A 23,209-nucleotide genomic window follows, 5' to 3' on the forward strand; every position below is an offset into this window, starting at 1 on the left:
GTGATCCTAAATTGAAAGTTATCATCTTGCTACATAGGTATTTCCAGGCCAACCTGGGATACACGATTCTAAAACAAAACAAAGACTCATTTCTGACTTTCTGAAATTATTGCTGAAAGTAACACGAGGACCTTGTGCTTTTAAAGTAACTATGTAACTCTTGATGGATGTCAAAGAAATATGTATCACAGCAATTACCAAGTTTTAAGGATGCTGAATTTTAATATCTAACATCCTAGCTCTTTGGTACTTTTATAGAAATGACAATAGGATCCTAAAAGAAAAACCTGTTTGATGACAATACATGTCTATTGGAACACTGAGAATTTTCATTTTTTAAACTTATGTGACTTTCAGATTTATTTATTTATTTAACGTGGCAATGTTTTCCTACAGATACACCTTGTGCAACATGTACACACACGCGTGCCAGGTGCCATCTGAGGTGAGAAGAGGATGTTGGCTACCCTTGAACTAGAGTTATAGATGGCTGGCAGCTACTGAGTGGATGCTGGGAAACGAACCCAGGTCCTCTAGAAGAACAGCAAACACTCTTTTAACTGCTGAACCAATACTCTAGCCTTGAACACCAGAGATTTTTAAAAATATCAATAACTGAAATGGAAAACTGATAAGCAAATTGCTTCTCTTACCTGCCCATGCCATGCATAGTGCAAAATAATGGCAGAGTTAGGATGGTTTCCAAGGAAAATTGGCATCAAAGTAGAGATGAGTTCATGGCGTAATGTGTGCCAGGAGGTGTTGATTTGTAGTAAGGCCAATACCAACATGTCTGGACAGTGTTTGATAGGGAAGCTGAAGAGTTGTTTCACTTGCTCATACTGCCCAACCTCTGCAAGCCTCAGGAGAGATTCAATCAAATCCAAGCTTTTCCTAACAAGAACGAAGATGCTTGATCATTGAAAATAGTAACTGTATTTTTTAAACTGCATTTTTTGAGTGTTAGGCACTAAGCCCAGGTCCTTATAGGCACTTTATCAAAAAGTTTTATCTCTAGCCATCAAATTCACTCCAAATGAAGCAATATCAGCTACAAATTAAAACTACATAAATCACACTTTTACCATGCCTTGGTATTAGAGAATATTTTTAAGTGGCTGCCATGAGTTTTTTAAAAGTACACATCGTTGGAGTTATAGCAGAAAAGGAAAAAAAAAAAAAAAAAACTTGCCTAAAATGTAAAAAGTCCTTGATTTCATAAAAATATTTTGGGGGGGGGGGGGGGGGAGAAGCTGCTATGTGTATAGATTAATTTTAAAAGAAATTCAAATTAACAATCAGTAAGTGATTTGCACAATCATACACAGATCCTCATTACAAAGATTTTTATGACTTCGATGAAAAACAATAGTTTAGAAAACAATAGTTTAAAAAAAATTCAAAATATGCCAGGTGTGGTGGTATACACCCTTAATCCCAGCACTAGGGAGGCAGAAGCAGGAAGATCTTTGTGAGTTCAAGGCTAGGATAGCCAAGGCAGTTATAGAAAGAAACCCTGTCTCCAAAACAAAAGAACAAAACAATACAAAACAAAAATCTAAAATATATACATAAGACAATTTATATGATAAAATGCCTATCAACAAAATACAGCCTAAACACTTATTATGGTAAGGCTCGGTTTTCAGCAGCTGTCTTCAGGTGTGGTACAAAGTGTGAGGTCTATAACACAAATTAATTAAAATCTGGTTGTCATAACTAAAGGCCAGATAGTGGTGGTGCACACCTTTGAACCCAGCGCTATGGAGGCAGAGTCACCCTGGCCTACAAAGTGAGACCAGGACAGCCAGAGCTTTTATACACAGAGAAAACCGGTCTTTAAAAAAAAAAAAAAAAAAAGAGGGGGCTGAGGAGATGGCTCAGAGGTTAAGAGCACTGGCTGCTCTTCCAAAGGTCCTGAGTTCAACTCCCAGCAACCACATGGTGGCTCACAACCATCTATAATGAAATATAGTGTTCTCTACTGGCTTGCAGGTACACATGCAGGCAGAACACTGTACACATAATAAATAAATCTTAAAAAAAGAAAAAGAAATATCTAAAAATCCAACCTTACATTTAGTCCATGAGGAAAAGAATAAGGCTGTAATAATGCCTTAAAAAGATGCTTTTTGAGCCAATTAGATTTTAATATTGAAAATAACTAAAGATCAGACTTCAGAAAAACAAAGATTTAACTAGTGACAATTTAACTAAAAAAGAAGTTTTATTCAGCATCCTTTATAAGAGGCCAGGTCTACAGAGTGAGCTCCAGGACAGCCAAGGCTACACAGAGAAACGGGAGGGGGGAGGGGGCAGACCCCAGGATAGGGACAGGGGAAACTCCACTAGAAATACAAATATGTGAACAGTGTTACTTGCTCAAGATGAGGTTTGTATTTCAAAAAAGCGTTTACCATGTGGCAATTTCTCGATTGTCATCCTCTGGTGGTGCTTTCAAAATATCAGTGGCAACAGTATGACAGGGGTAGTCAGCAAAGCAGAAGACCTCTGGGTTTATCAGGGAATGCTGGATGAAGGACAGCTGGGGAAAAAAAAAAAGACAAAGTCCTTACTGCCATTAAGAACTAGGGATGCTGCAAAAATATGAACCACTATCATGATGCTCATCTCGGGATTGTTAATTGACTTGGGGGGAGAGGGCAGCAATATTTGCCCTTTGCAAATCATATAGTTCAGAAAGATAGAAAGTGACAATAAAATGGTTTGCAGAGAGAAGCATTATCAAACTGGAAAAGCTTGACTGCCACAGCTCAATTCTGATCTGTTCTAAAACTGAAATATAAACATAAACCAGATGGCAAGCCACACTTCCCTGAGCTATGAAAAATAAGTTCTCTTAATACTGCAATAAAAGGGTAAACTACCCTAATACAAGTTATTATTTCTTCATTCTAGAGCTAAGCATCATTCTTACCTGGCCTTCTGCATGTTTCCAAGGCCTATATATAAAATCAACTGGAAACACTTCCATGCCCAGGCCTCTCTGAATACCATAAACCACGTTGTGAAGTCCTTTGCTGTCACGAATTTGAAATCCAGGATGGTCCAGTTCATAAGTTACTTCCTTGAAATTCAAACTTGGGTTCTAAACAGGTGAAAACATTTAAAAGTTAAAAGAACAAATATGGGTAAATATTGTTGCTTTGGCCAAGTCACAATAATTCTTAAATATAGTCAGAGTATTCTATTTAGACTATCCAACAATATCCATTTAGCAGATTTCAATAAGCTTCTTTATAAGGTTTTTTCATTTTGTTCTGTACTTTCCCAGGCTAGGTCTCACACTTTATAAAATTTCAGCCAAGGCCAGCCTAGAACTCAGTATATGACCAGGATGGCCTTGAACTCAGCCAGATCAGCCTAACTGTCCCTCCCCTCCCTCAAGTGTTGAGATTAAAGGTATGTACCATCACAGCCTGTTCCTTACAAGAATTGGACGCATGACGAGACAGAGTTTCTTTGTAGAGCCGAGCTGTCCTGGAACTTGCTCTGTAGAGCAGGATGGCCTCAAACAAACAGAGATCCATCTGCCTCTGCCTCCAGAGTGCTTGGACTAAACACCTGTGCCACCATGGCAGGGTCAATAATTCTTTACTTATTACTTTGCAACAAATTAGCCTATCCCAGAACCTTTCCAAAGAATGCACTTAACCATATACCACTTTAAATCAGAACTGTAAATAAAGTAGGGTCTACAGAATAAAGTAGGGTCTACAGAGATGGCTTATTTGTGCCAGCCACAAAAACCTGAGTCCAATACGCAGAACCTTCAAAAAAAAACGGGGCATGGTTGCGTGCATTTGTAATCACAGGCTGGGTAGGGAATGGGGACAACACATCACTTAGATCTACCGAGGTCACTGGCCAGAAAACCCAGCTGAATCAGTGACTCTAGACTCAGTAAGGTATTGTTCCAAAAAGGAAGGAAGGAACCCACAGCCAAGCTCTAGCCTCCACCATACATACAACGCACCCACAACTGGAAAGTGACAGCTCCTAATTTGAATTTGATTATGTACTATTTGAATGTATAATTAGCGTAAATGCTTCATTGCTTTTTCAACTAACGAAGCTGAGATATTAGAAAACACTGTTGCAGGATGAAGAGATGGCTCAGCTGTTAAGAGTACTGTCTTTTCTTACAGAGGTCCTGAGTTCAACTCCCAGTAACTACATAGTGGCTCACAACCATCTACATTAGGATCTGATGCCCTCTTCTGGCATGCAGGTGTATATGCAGATAGAGTACTCATGCATGAAATAAAATCTTAAACAAAAACACGCAAACACTGTTGCTCCTATTCAGCTAAAACAAACAAACACACACACACCTCTTGGTATATATTAGGAATCCAAAGCCCTGATCACACACACTTACCAGTTCTTTAAGAACATCAATCAAGACCTCTACATTCCATGTGTGTGCCTGTGCGCCCTCACTTTTATCTTTTCCATCACTCCAGATCCCACTGCCAGGAGCAGAAATGCTCTGTAAAAGTAAAACTACAATTAAGCAAATCAAACTAATAAAGGTTTTCTTCTCATCTTTCGATCAACCAATCATACTACGCTTCAATAAACAGAATAAAGAGGACAGGATATTAAGTCTTTTGGTCTAACAACTAAATTCAACAAACCTGTAATGGAATACCATCTGTTAATCCTGAATGAGTCCGAGCCATCATTCCCAAAACCCTGGCAACCTGGGCAGCTGTGACCTCCCGAACACCAAACTGCATGATTATATTGCGACATTCTTCAATACTGAAACAAAAATAAAACTTTAAGAATATTCTTCCTACTACCTCATATACCAAGACTAAAAAATACTACTAATAAATGAGCAGTGGTATGAAATGCTTAACATAGTGAAATTTATGCTTTGTGTTACTTTTATACAACTAGAAACATAAAATTCATTAGCTGAAAAATAGTAACTTCAATTTTTTGTTTTTTCAAGACAGGGTTTCTCTGTGTAGCCTCTACACTTTTCTAGACTCACTTTGTGGACCAGGGTGGCCTCAAACTCAGAGCTCCGCCTGCCTCTGCCTCCCTGAGCGCTGGGATCACAGGTGTGTGCCATCGCAGCCAACTAGTAGCTTCAATTTCAGTGTGAATCAACTTCCTTTTTAAACTACGCTAAGTATGTGAGGGCGCACATGCACACACATGCACTTTGCGCAGACAACAGAAGACAACTTGGCCAGAATATGTTCTCTCCTTCTTTCAAATGGGTTCCAGAGACTGAACTCAGGGCATGGAGCTCAGCAAACACTTCAACCAGCTGAGCTCTCACCAGCACCAGAATAAAGTTAACTTTACACTCGAAGTTGAATCTGATTACTCTAATATTTAGAAAGCCCTGAAAATGGACCCTATCCTTTTCATGTTGCTTGTAGAAGTTTAATTCAAAATAGGCAAGTGAGTGCATAATGCTAAAATATGACTAGCCTGGTATCTAAACCAAGAACATGGTTCCTAAATTTTAGAAACTGGCAGGGATAAGAAGTCACAAGTTCAACCCTAGAATATTTATAGTTGACACCAATGCTAGTATGTGGAAGGGCAAAATTCAGAATCAACAATTCTGAAGTACATGATAACCAAGCAATTTTGTATACTTGTTTTCAACAATTATGCTTAAAAACAACTACAATTTTGGCATGTCTATCTACCAACCTTGCACAAAAGCCATAGCCTACTTCTTGCATGAAATCAGCCAGAGAGCTCTCCATCATGGTTTTAGCTACCCCTCCAGAATCAGGCAAAATCCTGTCCATTAGAATGTCCCGTTTTTCAGGGTATAAAAGTGGTGCAAGCACCACAGGACAACGCTCTTGGGGAAAATCTGAAGAAAAAAAGAGAATACAACTGTTATAAACAACTAAAAAACAACATATTGTAAGAGTCTGTGTAGCGCCTGAGACCCTGGGTTTGATATCCAGCAACACAAAAATGTGTATCTCTCTTCCTGCAATTTCTCTAAATCCCTGCAGACCCAATCCTGCTGTAAGTTCATATCCAAAACCAAGCAGTTTAGGTGTTATAAAACTTTAATCCCAGAACACAGGATGTAAAGGCAGGTAGACCTTTATGAGTTCAAGGTCAGCCTGGTCTACATAGTGAGTTCTAGAACACCCAGGACTACAAACAAAACAAAACACCCACACATACAAACACCCTGTCTTAAAAAATACTAAGTTTATTGAATTTTCTCAAGCTAGCCCACATTGTAACTTCAAACCAACCTTTGACTCTTTGGGTACCTCAGAACAACTGCTTGTGTATATACTTTTTAACTTTTCATGTGTATATCCCAATACCTGTTTATCAATTCATACCATATGTTAAAACTTTCACAACAAAATAATTCCCATATAAAAAACAGAATTCACTACAATTATACAGTTTCTTGTATCTGAAAAAGTTGATGCAGCTTCAACTACACAAACAGGAAGTGGATTAGTCATATTTCTTTCTTTTTCTTTTTTTAAGGAGATTAGAGGTTGGGGAATTATTGATCATGACTTACAAAGCCAACTGCCTAACAAATAATACAAATATTATCAAAAGTGGCCAACCTAGCTAGACATGGTAGCATAAGCCTTTAACCCCAGCACTGAGGAGGCAGATGCAGAGGAATCTCCCTTAAGTTCAAGGCCAACCTGGTCTACAGAGTGAGTTTCAGGATAACCAGGGCGACACAGAGTAACCCTGTGTTACTCTGAAAAGAAAGAAAAAAGAAAGAAAAGAAAGGAAAAGGGAAGGGAAGAGGGAAGGGGGAAGGGAAGGGGGAAGGGAAGAGGGAAGGGAAGAGGGAAGGGAAGAGGGAAGAAGAGGGAAGAAGAAGGAAGAAAAGGGAGGGAGGGAGGGAGGGAGGGAGGGAGGGAAGGAAGGAAGGAAGGAAGGAAGGAAGGAAGGAAGGAAGGAAGGAAGGAAGGAAGGAAAGAAAGAAAAGAAAGAAAGAAGCTAACAAAAAGTGGCCAGCCTTTCAAATTAAAAACAGCCTGTTACTATAAGGTAGTCTCCCTAAAGAGAAAAGGCAGCAAAGAAATACGCCTACTTTTAACTGTGATTTTACTTATATAACAAAAACATCACAGATGAAATTAGGTTCACTTCATACTTATTCCTTAACAAAGTGCTACTAGCCCTTTTACATTTAAAATTATAGTTTTTCGTTAAAAGTCTAAAAACAAGGAACAAGAAACTATCTACACTTATATGCCGACATACTTTTTTATCATGGCTTATGATCACCTGTGATAGGCTGTGCCTTACCTCTGCGCAGTGTCTTAAGAAAAGCGTCTATCTGTTCCTGGCCAACTCCAAAGGCTCCCTTCTGCCCAAAAAGGAGATGGGAGAGTAGGAGGTGTAGGACCTCTATTGCTATATCTTGGAAGCCACCTTCTTGATTTCCACTGACGTCTGCGTCAATGTAAGAACGCAGGAGATCTGGAAGCTTCTGCTTGATAAACTGGGCAGCTAAAAGTCAAATAAACCAAGATATTTTTTTACATCATAACATAATAAAAAATTATTTAAATGATTACCCTTTGTGTTCACCAACATACATTTTGCCTTTCTCATGCTTTCACATAGCTCTAAGGGGTATATTGAGACAGTGACTGACAAAAGGATATAAACTTTTTATCAAATGAAAAGGTTCTGAAATCAGTTATACAACATTGTGAACACAACTAACACTATAAAATGATACGTTAAAAACAAGACTAGAGCTGGGTATGGTGCCTTTAACCCCAATACTTGTGAGGCAGAAGCAGGTGAGTGCTTGAGTTTTGAGGCCAGTTTGGTCTACACAAGAGTTATAGGACAGCCTAGAGCTATATTAATAAAGAGAACCTGTCTTAAAAAAAAAAAAAAAAAAGTGGGGCTAGAGAGATGGCTCAGAGGTTAAGAACACTGACTATTCTTCGAAAGGTCCTGAGTTCAATTCCCAGCAACCACATGGTGGTTCACAACCATCTATAATGAGATCTGGTGCGCAGATACACATGCAGGCAGAATGTGGTATAATTAATAAATAAATCTTAAAAAAAAAAAGAAGAGTTGGGCCAGGCACAGTAAGGAGCACATGACTGTAATCTCAGCACTTAGGTGACTACAGAGTAGAGGCTAGCCTGGACTGCACAAGCAAGATTTTTGTCTTGAAAACAAAAGCTGGAGCCTGACACTCTTTTCTAGCCCTCTCAGGTATACATGTGGTGCACATACACACAGGTATACAATCACACATGCATAAATGAAATATTAAAACAATAATAAAAACTGGTTAAGAACCCAGGGATATAGCTTAGAGGGAGAGATCTCGTCTAATGTGGCCAAAGCTCTAGGATTTGAACCTTAACACCACAAGAACATGAATTTTAAAAAAGCAACCAAGAAAGAATCTTAAATACTTAGGATAAAATAACTTACCAAAACCCCTGAGATCTGAGCTAGAAGAATTCAAAAGGGCAAGACCAAAAATTACCTAAAACGAGAAGGAGTTACATTAACAAAAGAGCCAAATGGTTATTTTTAACTATCATTTCTGCCTATATCTCTTTTCTCAGGACACTTACCTCTTGTACTTTACTTAACTTGAGAACTTTACTCAGCTGGGCAAATAAGTGGGGCGCAGGCTTTAAACTCTGAAATATAACAATTTTTTAAAGATTGAACTTTTTGGTTTTTTTTTAAGGGTATAAAAATTTTCACAAGTTTTTGAAGTATTAGTTCGTCCAATTATGGCACAATATACATGTAAAGGATTCTGTACCACTACAAGCAATATACTATTTCTAGAATTGACAAAATTTGACCCTTGACCCACTCTGGTTTTTTTTTAAGTTTCCATTTACTACCAAGCAACTGCTCTGATTCTCTCAGAAAGTTACAAAAGAAAATCAATCATTCAAATTTTAAGATAGGACACTACTTAAAAGGGAAAAAAAAAAAATTAAGAAATACAGGTGTGGTAGCACATGTCTTTAATCCCACATTCCTGAGCCAGCCAGGTGGCTCTCTGTGAGTTCTAAGCAGCCTGGTCTACACAGAGAGCTCCACAACAGCCAAGGCTACATAGAGACCAGGTCTTTAAAAAGCAAAACAAAACAAACACCAAAACTCCAAAAGCAAAAGCTGAGAGATATTTTTAATAACCTAGTATTAGACAGCATATTCTAATTGAGAGTGGTGTTACATGTCTACAATAGCCAGCACTGAGAAGACAGAGAGAATAGCCTAGATTGCACAGAAAGACCTGTATCAAAAATAAAAGGGAGAGATAGTTTCACCATCTTGCTAAAGACAAAAATATACTAACCTTCTGGTAGTGCAATGGATTATCAATGGCATATGACAATGTTGAGATAAAATTTGGCTTTGTAATCAGTGAGGCACACTCCTGAATCAGAAACTGTGTCTTCAAAGAATAAAAAAAAAAAAAAAAAAAAAAGAACTTCCATTAGTATTAGCTATCACCTCACATAAAGGTAAAGAAAACCTATGAACATTAGATAATGTATAGTTTTACTACCAAAATCAGCTCTTTAAAAATGACATTTAACTATACAAAACCCATCCATAATCAGTGTCAAACCAAATATCCACATTAGAATCCATTAATAAATCATAAACAATATAATTAACTGAGAATTTTGAAAATCAAGCCAAAGAGATTCAGTTCAAAATATGAGCTGTCCTGTCTACTCTGTCAAGGAGGCCATCCCCCCATTCCTGCTCCTTCGCCAGGCAGATCGAGCAGCAGCTCCCTAATCCTAAATTAGACTGTCACCAGTATGCAGACAGGCAGAAAAAGAAAAGTATAGAAGAATCCACAATACCTCTTAGCTACCCTTGTAAGATTATGTTCTGTACATTATTCTGTACAGAGTGCTCACACATGATACCTAAAACTGCAAATTTACAAAGTGATTGGGGATAATAGATATAATCTCTGTATTCACCAAATACCTGATGGAAATCTTTGCCACTGCTTTTACCATCGCCACTGAAATCCACATGTGAAAATAGACAGCGTAATAAATGCCTGTCTGCCTCAGGACCGTGCCGATTCACAATCTGAAACACAAAAACAAGAGGGAATTTGGAAAAAAATAAGGTCTAGGGACATAGTAGGTAGACCTTGCGTAGTATGCATGACACTCTAGATCTTATTCTCCAACAGCAAAATTAAATACAGTTCTAGGAAAATCAGCCTCTGTGGTAAAATTCATCTTGTAGCAACAGTTACAGGAATTACTGCTGACTATAACAGCATAGGCCTTTAAACCTAGCTCTTAGGATTCAGAGAATGGTAGGTCAGGATTCCAAGGACAGCCTCAAGCTACAGAGCAAGTTTGAGAAAGTCTCTGTGGCAGAAGACCCTGAAGTACCTATATGCACTGATTGCTTTTAAATTTATTCTTTTTAAACTGGCCCAACACAAACCTGCCAGTAATCAACCCACATAATCTGGCATGATGGCCAATACTTATAGCAAAAATAAGTTAATATTTGATGGCATTTAGTACAAAATATATGGGGGTTTCTATTTAACAAAATTTTACAGCAAAAATCTCATAATTCCAATTTCCTTTACCTATATCAGGAAGGCTCATGATTGCCTCCTAACACAAGGTAGAAGAAATTTAAATTTTTCATCTGGCCTCCACAGGTACACATATACACAAACAAGTAAATAAATCTCTAATATATGGCATAAATATTAGACATTAAAAGTAACTCAAACATGGTAGTGTATGTCTGTAATCCCACCCAGTAACTAGGGAGGCAAATATAGAAATACTGAAAATATAAGGCCATCCTCAGGTGCACAGCAAGTTTAAGGAAGGCCAGCAAAGACATAAGACTGTCCAACAAAAGAGCACTCCAATTGCTTATTCAGTATCAAATGGTCAGTCATGAAAATATACATGGCAAGTAACATTATACAGACTGAGCATGTTATATTTATGTATTTTGAAATATGTACGTATGTAACAACAATTAATGAAAAAAAGAGGCCATGAATTTGAAAGAGAGCAAGCGGAGGCATATGGGAGGGTGTGGAGAGAGAAAAGGAGAAGAGGGTAATTATGTAATTATATTAAAATCCCCCCAAAATAATAAAATTAGCTCCAAAAAAAGGTATTACAAGCCAGGCAGTGGTGGCGCATACCTTTGTTCCTAACACTTGGGAGGCAGAGGCAGGTGGATCTCTGTGAGCTCTGGTCTACAGAGCAAGTTCCAGGGCAGCCATGGCTGTGCAGAGAAAGCCTGTCTCAGAAAAAAAAAAGGGGGGGGGGATGGGAGAAGGCAGCATTACAAATATCTGGGCAGGGCTGTACACATTTGTAATGACAGAACTAAGGGAAGCCAAGACAGGAGTGCTTCAAGCTCTAGTCAGCCTAGGCTACTAAGTCAGACTCTGACTCAAACTAAATAAATAAGTAATCAATAAAATACTTAACAATCTACTTTGGGATAGGAACTGTACTGACCTTCGGATTAAATGGGCCATGAGATGGCTCAGTGGATAGAAACACTTGCCACCCACCCTGACCAATCACAGTTCATTCCCAGGAGCCACAAGGTAGAAGAAACAAAAGAGCCAGGACCACGGTTATATGAACTGTGGCATGCACAAATCTACCCTAACACATAAAATACTTTTTAAAAAAAGGAAGACTGTCCTGAACTTGCAAAATGGCCGATGGATCAAAGTGCTTGTTTTTATCTGAGTTTGGTCCCCAGAATGTACCATAGGAGAGAAAGTCTTAAAATACATTTTCATGGGAAGAAAAGCATACAGAAGAAATTTATTACCAGTAACAAGAAGTAAAACTATCATAAAGACGGGATGTAAGTATGTGAGTCAGTATCCCCCCACTCAAAAAAGAAAGATGCAAGCTAAGATATCCATGAAGAGAGGATTAAGGAAAACTCAGAGCTCAAAGGTTCTAAAATAGAAAAAACACACCAGCAATCCAGGGACAGTGGTTTGCATCTGAAGTTCTAGCTATTAAGATGGGCAGAGACCTAAGGCCACCTTCAGTCAAAACTCAAGAGAAGACTGGGCAACACAGCAAGATACACTGTCTCATAAAACACAACACCCCATTATACACATGGCAACAGAGACAGCAACACTACCAACATGAAGGAACACAAGTAGAAGCAATGAGGGAGCTACAGGGTAATAAATATAAAGAAAATTATCTAAGACTGTTACATTAACTTTGAAAAGGAAAGACATTTTTTTTACAACTGTTAGAGAAGAAAGAACCAAAACGTTTTCAATCAGGCAAATGGGAAAATTTACTAAAATTTCCTCAGCATAAACCTTTTCTTTAGTATGTTTACAACTGAATCCATAGTCACTCAACTCAGTACTAGCAAAGGATGATGGTGTGTGCCTATACGGGAAGGGAGAAGGGGGAAGGGGGAAGAAGGGGAAAGGGGGGAAGGGAGAAGGCGGAAGGGAAGGGGAAAGGAAGGGGGAGAGAGAGAGAGAGAGAGAGAAAGAGAGAGAGGAAGGAAGGAAGGAAGGAAGGAAGGAAGGAAGGAAGGAAGGAAGGAAGGAAAGAAAGAAAGAAAGAAAGAAAGAAAGAAAGAAAGAAAGAAAGAAAGAAAGAAAGAAAGAAAGAAGGAAGATCCGCAGGGCATGATGGGCCACGCCTTTAAACCCAGAACTCAGGGAGGCAGAGGCAGGCTGATCTCTGTGAGCTCAACGACAGCCTGTTCTACAGAGCAAGTCCAGGACAGCCAAGGACAGACAGAAACCCTGTCTCATAAAAACCAAGAAAAATGAATTAGAAACAGTCCCCTAATGACTCATGCCTTTGGCCCCTTGGTACCCCCAACTGGTGGTGGTGTTTGAAATGTGTGGAACATTTAGGTTGCACAGCTTCTTGCTGGAGGAAGTGTGTCTCTAGGATACAGGCTTTGAGTTTGTAAGAGCCTCAATCCTCCCCACTTCCAATTTACTCCGTGTCCCATGTATGTGGAAATGCAATCTCTCAGCTTCCAGCTCAGGCTTCTTGTTGACATGACTCTCCCACCATTATGGACTCTCCCTCTAAAGCACACACCCCCCCCCCCCAGAACCTGGGAGACAGAGGCTCTTGTGAGTTCCAGGCCAACCTGGCATACATGGTGAGTTACTCGACAGACAGGACTAAATTGAGACCCTGTTTCAAGAAACAAAAAAAAAAAAAAAAAAAAAAAAACCCACAATAAAAAAAAAAAAAAAAAAAAAAAAAAAAAAAAAACCCACAAGAAAAACCACAGAAAGCCCAGTACAGTGGTGCACACCTGTAATCCTGGCACTTGGGTAGGTAGAGGCAGCAGGCAGATTTCTGTGAGCTTGAGGACAGCCTAGTCTAGAAGGTAAGTCCAGAATAGCCAAGGCTACACAGAGAAACCCTATCTTGAGAAAACAAAAAGCAAAAAAAGAAAAATCCAGGTCCTGAGTTCAATTCCCAGCAACCACATGGTGGCTCACAACCATCTACAATGAGATCTGGTGCCCTCTTCTGGTGAGCAGGTATACATGAAGGCAGAACACTGTATACATAGTAAGTAAATATTTTTATTTTTTAAATAAAAGAAAGAAACCTTAAAATTTGTCAGCAGTAACTGTGAATGAGCTAGGCACTGTGACACATGCCTTGAATACCACCACCTGGAAGGCAGAGTCAGGGCTACATAGTGAGACCCTATCTCAAAACAAACAAAATTTAAAAAGTAACGGTTGGAGCCAGCAAATGGCTCAGCAGGCTAACATACATGTTACCAGCTAGAGTTCAATCCCTGAGAACCACATAGGTCCTTTGAGCCTCCCCTTCAAGAGGACTCCCCCTAAAAACTAAATTATTTATAAAAACAGGTAAATGTGTAAGAAAAAGCAGATGCTGGAGGAAAGAGCTCAGAAGTAGAAGACCTGCATGAAAGAAGCCCAGATAAATGCTTAACAGGTAAGAATTGCTTTCCTTCTTTCTTCCTCTCCCTTCTCTCCCTGCTCCTCTCAATCCCTCTTCTCCCCCTCTCCCTCTTTCTCTGATAAGGACGTAGTTTTCCAGACACTTTCTCTGTGTAGCCCTCCCTGGCTGTCCTGATCTCCATCTATAGACCAGGCTGACCTCTACTTCAGATATCATCCAGCCTCTGCCTCCTAAGAGCTAAGATCAAAAGTGTGCACCATCATGCCCAGCACAGGACATATAATTTTCAAAATTAATCCAAGGAAACTAAGGATGAAAGACTAGCGATGAGTCATCCCTGGATAGATGTTAGACGATTTGACTGTACAGAGCCAACAGGACTAGGTGGTTAAGAGGCTCCTGCAGAGGACCCAGATTTGGTTCTTTGTAATGGAAGTTTTGGCTTCCTTAAAAACTCAGTTATGTTACATAATTGTTTTTGTTTTAACCCTAAGTGTGGGATCTTAGCTGGGCTATAGCTTTTCCATAGCTGCTAATTGTCTCGTGTGGGGCATCATAATATGTGGCATGGAGAGGGACACCATCTAGAATATAAATATGAGAGCCCGAAGAAAGAAGAGTGTGTGTTGGTATGTGGCATGTAGCAGTTTGGAGAGATCAAAGGGATAGATGGTATGGCAGTTTGGAGCAGACAGATGGGGCATAGCAGCTTGAAGGAGACTGCTGGTTGTTTTTGCTGTTTATAGAGATGGGTACAGTCCTAAAAGAACCAATTGACCCTAACAAGCTGGGAGAAGTAAAGGGGTCTGTGGCCCCTCTCCCCACTAACCTTCTATCTCCTTCTTGGGGTTAGGAGGTTGGAAGGGAGGTAGAGGCCTAACACCCCAAATAAAGTAGAGCTTTAAAAATGAGCACTACAATTCTTAGCACTCCATGGCAGCTTACTATTTGTAGCCCCAGTACCAGGGGGTCCAATACCCTTCCTTTTCTGGCCTCCAAAGGCACTACATAAGCATAGGGTACACATACATACTACAGGCAACACTCAAATAAAACTCACTAGGCCTGGTGGCCCGGACCTTTAATGTCATCATTTTGAGAGGCAGAGGCAGGCAGTTCAAGGCCAGCCTGATCTGCAAAGGAATTCCAGGTCAGTCAGTTATAAGGTGAAACCCTGTCCCCAAAAGATAAGGAGAGAGAGGAAGCCCATAGGCTGCTCGGTTTCCAAGTGGGTTTCCTAGTAAGGGGAGGGCAGCGGCTGTCTCTTGACATGAACTCAGTGGCTGGCTCTTTGATCACCTCCCCCTGTGGGGTGCAGCCTTGCCAGGACTCAGATCAAGATGATGCAGCCAGTCCTAATGAGACCTGATAGGCTAGGGTCAGATAGAAAGGGAGGAGGTCCTCCCCTATCATGGGACCAGAGAAAGGGCACAAGAGAAGAGGGAGGGAGGTTGGGACTGAGAGGAGGTGAGGAGGGGGCCACAGCAGGGATACAAAGTGAACAAACTGTAATAAATGAAAGGATGGATCGATGGATGGATGGATAGATGGATGAAAAGGAGAAAGAAAGGGCAGTTTATCAAGTGTCATTCATATTTTTAGACGTTAACATATGCATCTCCACCTCCTATATATACAAACATACTGTCTTTGGAAAGATAGTTAAGAAAGAAACTTAAAACTCATTGCCTGAAGCCAGGAGTGCAAGTGCAACCTGGAGGCAGAGGCAGGCAGATCTCTTTGAGTCCAGCCTGGTCTACAGAGTGAGTCCAGGACAACCAAGGCTATACAGAGAAGCCCTATCTCAAAAAAAACAAAAACAAATAAACAAAAAACATTGGGTAGAACTGGATAGGCAGGATAAACAGTCCATGTATTAAACATTTTTTTTAAATTAAACAAAGCTACAATTGTTGTACACATTGCAAAATAAAAAAAACCAAAACTGAATACTGATACATAAAAACTTGGCTAAAATAAACAGGTACATTTTTCACTTGTGCTAGTCATCTATGAATCAACTACCATTTCTAACGTAGAAAGTAGAGAATTAAGATAAGGCTACAGGAGTGGAGAGATGGTTCAGGGGTTAAGAATACTTGCTGTTCTTCCAAAGGTCCTGATTTCAATTCCCAGCAACCACATGTTGGCTCATAACTATCTACAGTAAGATCTGGTATGCAGACAGAATGTTGTTTAAATAATAAATAAATCTTTAAAAAAAAAATAAACAAGACAAAGCTACAGGATGCCCAGGCAGGCCTCAAACTCATAACAATCCTTTTTTTGTTTCAATCTTTAGTAATTCTGTTCCAATCTCCAAGTAGAATTATACCACACTCAGCTACATTACGTTCATAAAGACTAAATGAAATACTAACACATGTAAAATCTACACTACAGAAAGGAAGGATATAAAGATTTGTTTTTTTATGTATATGTTCGTGTGTGTGTGTGTGTGTGTGTGTGTGTGTGTGTGTGTGTGTACACATACGAATTCTCTGGACCTGGAGTTTTTTCACCTCTAAAAAAAAAAAAAAAAAAAAAAGCAGCAGGTGGTCCTAACTGCAAAGCCCTATCTCAGGCCAAGGGAGGAGAAAAAAAAATTAACAGGTACTTCTTCAAAGGATTTAAAAATTGATGCATGGAACTGTCATTACTTATGAATCAAAAACACTTCATACCCAGAAGAGCTAAAAAGCTCAAAGATAATTGTTTGAACTTGGGACCTCACTTATGCTAAGCAAGCACCCCACCATGATCTGTACTTCCAGAGCAATTTCAACCTTTTATGTATGCTGCCTGTGTATTTGTTAGCACATGGAAACATGTATATTACAGGTGCATGAGTGTTAGGGCGCCTATGGAGGCCCAAGGATGAAATCAGATGTCTTCCTCCATCATACTTTACTGACTGAGGCAAGGGTCTGTGGCTGAACCCAGCGTTCACCAATTATGGCTAATCCTGCTGATCTACACACTGCCCTGGAAGCCTGTCTCTGCCTCCAGAGAACTTAGATTACAGGCTCACTGCAGTTTCCCAGCTTTTATGTGGGCTTAAGAGATGTGGGCTGGAGACTTGGCTCAGAGGTTTAAGAGCACTCTGCTCTTGCAGAGGTCCTGAGTTCAATTCCCAAACCATCTATGAGATCTGATTCCCCTTTCTGGTGTGCAGGTGTACATGCAGGCAGAACACTGTACACATAATAATAAGTCTTTAATAACGCACAATACTTAAAAAAGACAGATCTTAATGCTCCTCTTCACTTAAACACAGCAAGCACTTTATCCACTGAGCTGTTCCACCTTAAATTAATGCTAAATGGAAAAAAAAAAGGTGGAACTAGACCAAATCAAGTCACATTAGGTTTCCTTTCGGGGTTTGTTACTGTTGTATGTTTGTTTTGAGATGGGGTTTCTTTATGGAGCCATGGCTGGCCAAAAACTCACTCTGTAGCAGACTGACCTCTAATGCACTGAGATCCACTTGCCTCTGTCTTCCAAGTGTCAGTTTTAAAAGCACATGAGACTACAGCTGGCTTTATGTTTATATGTCAGATAGAAAAACAGGACTGGAGAGACGGCACAAAGGTTAAGAACTCTTCCAAAGGTCCTGAGTTCAATTCCCAGCAACCACATGGTGGCCCACAAGCATATAAAACAGATCTGGTGCTATCTTCTGGCACACAGGTATACATGCAGGCAGAATATAATATACATAATAAATAAATCTTTAAAAGAAAAAGATAGTAAAATAAAAAGCTATAAAAATACTCATAGACTTATGTACTGTACTAAAGCAAAAGAAAAAATAGGAAGCTAATGTGTCACACAACATATTCACATAAATTGCCAACTTATTATTAACTAGCTGTTTTTGCTTCAATGCTGTTTATATTCTGAATAGAATACTTACATGCTGTATTTCCTGCTGGCTGGCTCGGTAGTTTTTCTTGGTTAAATTGTCCACCAGGTAGCTGATTTGAGACAAGGCCAGCGAGAGCGAGTCAAGATTCATTGCTGGTTGGGGCGGAAGCAGGCGGCCGAGCCCGGCGCAAAATCACCATTATTCCCCTTTAGTCACCTCAGAGGCAGGTTAATGCTTTCTTTGTAATTAGGCTATCTCTGTTATCTGTAAAATGTCTTCAGTTCTTCTTTACCAAGTGTTTTACTCTGTTCTGAAACATGGCACCTGTTTAAAAATAAAATTCCAGAACTCAGTTGGGAGGGATAATTTTCATCTCTTATTAGTTGAAATGTTATTAAAGACACTTTAGAAAATAATTATGATGTCTCAACCACTGTGGATAAAAAAATGTTATGCTTCTAAATTAAAAGACAACACCTTGGAAGAGTCTAAATTTAATATAACAATCTGTAGCTTTTGAGATGTCTATTTTATCAATTTCAATTAACAACCTCAGAACCACACTTAGTTAAAATTTAATTTTGAAACTGTTCTTACTCAGCTTTTGGCTAAGACTGGGTGTAAGAAAACATACCTCACTTTCAGCACCCCTTTCTACAGTATCCACTCGTTCCCAAGACTCCATTTATTCACTCTCCTCCCATGCTTCTGCTTCAGAATATCAAAATTATACTTCAGGATATACAGTGTAAAAATTTCAATAATTAATTAAAAGCCAAGTAAGAACTCCAGAAGCCAAAGTAGAAAGCGCTCATGAGGCTGTACGCAATGGCACATGCCTGTAATCCCAGCATTCAGGGAGCAGAGGCAGGCAAATCTCTAAATTCTAGGCCAGCCTGGTCTACAAAGTGAGTCCCACATAGATCCTGGTGTGACAAAAAAAAAAAAAGTGATCTGTCACCTAGGACAAAACTGACCTCTCACCTCCCTCCCAGATGACTATTACAGATTTTTTTTAAAGATTTATTTATTTATTTTTATGTATGCAGTGTTCTGCTTATGTCTATGCTGCAGGCCAGAAGAAGGCACCAGATCTCATTATAGATGGCTGAGATAACGTGGTTGCTGGGAATTGAACTCAGAACCTCTGGAATAGCAGGCTGTGCTCTTAAATTCTGAGCCATCTCTCCAGCCCTGGTTATAGTTCTTTATCCTGATGATTCCACATAATTTTTCTTTGGACTCCTATAGCCTTTAGTCTCAAAGAGACTGAGACTTCAGAGAGATAAGAAACCTCAGTCTTTCCTTCTTTATATTCATTTTCTTAGTAATCTACTTCAGCCTATGATTTTAATAAACCATCTACAGCATTAACTCTCTAATTCAACCTCCAGCTCAATCCTCTTTTATGGTGTCCAGATATTACACAATTCTCTGAGAACTAACACACAGTATGTTTAAAGACAAAACAAAACCCCGACCTCCCCCACTCAGTGTTTTATTTTTGTTTTTTGTCAAAGACAGAGTTTCTGTGTAGTCTTGGCTGTCCTAGCACTCAGAGATCCGCCTGCCTCTGCCTTCCAAGTGCTGGGATTGAAAGTGTGTGTGTTATCACCACTCAGCTTCAATGTTTTATTACATGCCAGCAAAGTCTTCCCAATGTCAACTGATACTATTATTTTTTGAATTATTCAGACCAAGATCTTCTCCCTTCCTACCATCCTCCTTCTACCATCTTTAAGTCTAATAATCTAAAGTTCATTCTGTCTCTCCCCATAATTATGATAGACTTCTAACTAATCTCAGTCCTATCTATTCTTGTTCTCTGTAGTCTATTATCAATATAACCAGAGAAAAATGTTTTGTGTGGGTATGAGTAAGTCGGTGTGAAGTCAAGATGTCTCTATCATACTTCTTTTGGGGAGACTGGAGGTCAGTCTCTCACTGAACCTGGAATTCAAGTTATGCTACACTTCCTGGCCAGCAAGCCCCCAACTACTCCTCATCCCTGGAGTTGCAAAGCAAATACCTAGCTTGGAGATCTTTTCACAAGTTTTCAAAAGTCATCATGCTTTCACAGCAGCACTTTACCCACCAAGTCGTCTCTTTGTTGCTTTGTTTCTGTTGTTTTTCTTTTGGGGGAGGAGGTTGTTTTTTGAGACAGTGTTTCTCTGTGTAGCCTTGGCTGTCCTTGACTCACTCCCTTTGTAGACCAGGCTAGCCTCAAACTCCCAGGGATCCTCTTGCCTCTGCCTCCCTGAGTGCTGGGATTAAAGGTGTACACCACTACCTCATGAAACTGAAAAGCTTCTGTAAAGCAAAGGACACTGTCTTCAGAACAAAACGACTGCCTACAGACTGGGAAAGGATCTTTACCAACCCTTTATCTGACAGAGGGCTAATATCCAGAATATGTAAAGAACTAAAAAAGTTAAAAACCAACAAATCAAGTAACCCAATTTAGAAATGGGGTACAGAGCTAACAAGAGAATTCTCTGTAGAGGAATAATGAACGGCAGAGAAACACTTAAAGAAATACTTAACATCCTTAGTCATCAGAGAGATGCAAATCAAAATGACACTGAGATTTCACCTTACACCCCTCAGAATGGCTAAGATAAAAAAAATTCAAGTGACAATACATGCTGGAGAGGATGTGGAGAAAGGGGAACCCTCCTCCACTGCTGGTGGGAATGTAAACTTGTACAACCACTTTGGAAATCAACTGGCACTTTCTCAATTAGGAATAGCACTTCCTCAAAATCCAGCTATACCACTTCTAGGCATGTATCCAAAATATGTTCAAGTACACAACAAGGACATTTGCTCAACCATGTTTGCAGCAGCTTTATTTGTAATAGCCAGAACCTGGAAATAACCCAGAGGTCCCTCAACGGAGGAATGGATACAAAAATTGTGGTACGATTTACACAATGGAATACTACTCAGCAATTAAAAACAAGGAAATCATGAAATTTGCAGGCAAATGGTGGGATCCAGGAAAGATCATCCTTAGTGAGGTATCCCAGAAGCAGAAAGACATATATGGTATATACTCACTCATAGACATATAATATAGGATAAGCCTACTAAAATCTGTACACCTAAAGAAGCTAAGCAAGGAGGAGGACCCTGGCTAAGATGATCAATCTCACTCAGAAAGACAAATGGGATGGACACTGGAAGGAGATAACAGAAAACAGGACAGGAGGCTACCACAGAGGGCCTCTGAAAGACTCTACCCTGCAGGGTATTAAAGCAGAGGCTAAGACTCATAGCGAAACTTTGGGCGGAGTGTGGGGAATCTTATGAAAGAAGGGGGAGATGGCAGGACCTGGAGAGGACAGGAGCTCCACAAGAAGAGCAACAGAACCAAAGTATCTGGGCGCAGGGGTCTTTTCTGAGACTGATACTCCAACAAAGGACCATTCATGGATATGGCCTAGAACCCCTGCTCAGATGCAGCCCATGGCAGCTCAGTGTCCAAGTGGGCTCCCTGGTGGGGGAAACAGGGGCTGTCTGACATGAACTTGGTGGCTGGCTCTTTGACCACCTTACACTGAGGGCGGAGCAGCCTTGCCAGCCTTGCCAGGAGGAGGACAGTGCAGCCAGTCCTGATGAGACCTGATGGGCTAGGGTTGGTTGGAGGGGGAGGAGGACCTCCCCTATCGGTGGACTTGGAGAGGGGCATGGGAAGAGGTGGGTGGGGTTGTGAGGGATTGAGGAAGGGGGCTGCAGCTGGGATGCAAAGTGAATAAACTGTAATTAATATATAATTGTTTAAAAATAAGAAAAAAAAAGGTGTACACCACTATGCCTGGCTGGTTCTTAGCCCTAAAAATACTTGAAAAAAAAAAAGAAAAAGAAAACCTTACAATGTTACCCTGTACCAGGTATGGTGGCCAAACACACCTTTAATCCAGGAACTCAGAGGCAGGTGGATGAATCTCTGAGTTCAAGTCCATCTTGTGAGAGTCAGCTTTATCTTTCCATCTTGTAGTTGGGTCCTAGGTGAATCTCAGGATCAAACTCAGAGTATCAGATTTGGTAGCAAGTACCTTTAAGCACCAAGCTATCTCACTGGCCCACAAATTTTAATTATTGTAATTTTTAATTTACCAGCTTCCATAGCATACACTAATTTATTAAGGACCTTCCAGTTGAAAAAAACAAACATGAAACTCTACTCATATAAATGTATAAATAATTTAGGTCACAATATCTGTTATAGACTATATCTGTTCTTAATACTGTAATATAAAGCTACAAAAACACTGCTAACAAGCTCATCAGTAAACATTTTGTTTTGCTGTTTTTTGTTTTGTAATTTTTAAATTTCCAATAAGTAGTCATTTTTTTTTAAGACAGGGTTTCTCTGTAGCCCTGACTGACCTGTAATTCATTCTGTACATAGACCAGTCTGGTCTCCAACTAAGAGATCTACCTGCCTCTGCCTCCACAATGCTAAGACTAAAAAGTGTGCACTACAACTGCCCAACACAATTTTTAATTTATTTCTATTGTATGCATGGGTTTTGCCTGCTTGAATGTCTGGGCACCACATGCGTGCAATGCACTCAGAGGCCAAATCCCCTGGAACTAGCGTGGGCTGTAGGCTGCAATGCACGTGCGAGGAACTGAACGCAGACCCTCGGGAGTCTTGATGGCTGAGCCATCTACCCAGCTTTGCTGTAAAGTTTCTGAATGAATGGAACTCCTATTTTCATTCCACTATAGTCTCTTTCTCTTTATTTTTTATTTTTTGGTTTTTCGAGACAGGGTCTCCCTTAGCAGTCCTGGAATTCACTAGGCAGACGAGGTCTCAGAACTCTGAGGCTCCACCTGCCACTGCCTCCCCAGTGCTGGGGATTAGAGGCATTCTCTTTTTTTTTCTTTTCAACTGATTTTTTTTAATTTACATATATTTTGATTAGATTACATTCTTTATCCTCCCAACTCCGGTGAGGTCCTCCCCACCTCTCTACTCACTCAACTGCATGCTCTCTCAAAAAAAAAAAAAAAAAAAATCAGAAATACAAAACAAACCAAAGAGGCACACAAGAAAACATTGAGGGTTTTGTCATTAGCCAACTACTCCTGGGCATGGTGCCTACCCCAAAGTGTAGCTGATATACACAGCGACACTCCACAGAAGAAACCTATTTTTTTCTTTCTAAGCAGTTATCAACTACAAATAAAAATAGCTTCTTGGTTAGGGGTAGGATTGTGTGTTCACTTCCCCTTCTCCCTGCAGAGTTTCTGTACAGTTTGAACCTATGCAAGTTTTGTCCTGCTTTCACAATCTCAGTTTATGTGTGTTATTTGAGACGGAATTTCCCAATGTAGCCCTGATTATCCTTGAATTTTC

At 39.9% G+C, this 23,209-nt stretch overlaps 1 protein-coding gene across 4 annotated transcripts in view; it reads right to left on the minus strand.

Moving 5' to 3' along the window:
- Window positions 1-23,209, minus strand: part of Cnot1 (CCR4-NOT transcription complex subunit 1) — an 81,340-nt gene that overhangs the window by 44,173 nt on the left and 13,958 nt on the right. For all 4 annotated transcript variants that reach the window (XM_055621331.1, XM_055621329.1, XM_055621330.1 and 1 more), the window contains exons 2-13: window positions 17,890-18,165; window positions 10,003-10,110; window positions 9,353-9,451; window positions 8,610-8,678; window positions 8,464-8,518; window positions 7,306-7,509; window positions 5,704-5,872; window positions 4,662-4,788; window positions 4,403-4,513; window positions 2,939-3,109; window positions 2,418-2,545; window positions 654-894 (exon numbers count right to left, since the gene is read on the minus strand). In XM_055621331.1, the coding sequence (XP_055477306.1) occupies window positions 654-894; window positions 2,418-2,545; window positions 2,939-3,109; window positions 4,403-4,513; window positions 4,662-4,788; window positions 5,704-5,872; window positions 7,306-7,509; window positions 8,464-8,518; window positions 8,610-8,678; window positions 9,353-9,451; window positions 10,003-10,110; window positions 17,890-17,991 (1,584 nt within the window). In that variant the 5' untranslated portion in view covers window positions 17,992-18,165. The remainder of the gene's footprint in view (window positions 1-653; window positions 895-2,417; window positions 2,546-2,938; window positions 3,110-4,402; window positions 4,514-4,661; window positions 4,789-5,703; window positions 5,873-7,305; window positions 7,510-8,463; window positions 8,519-8,609; window positions 8,679-9,352; window positions 9,452-10,002; window positions 10,111-17,889; window positions 18,166-23,209) is intronic.

Source organism: Psammomys obesus, unplaced genomic scaffold (assembly GCF_907164565.1).
Source record: "Psammomys obesus unplaced genomic scaffold, mPsaObe1.curated_primary_1811, whole genome shotgun sequence".
NCBI lineage: Eukaryota > Metazoa > Chordata > Mammalia > Rodentia > Muridae > Psammomys > Psammomys obesus.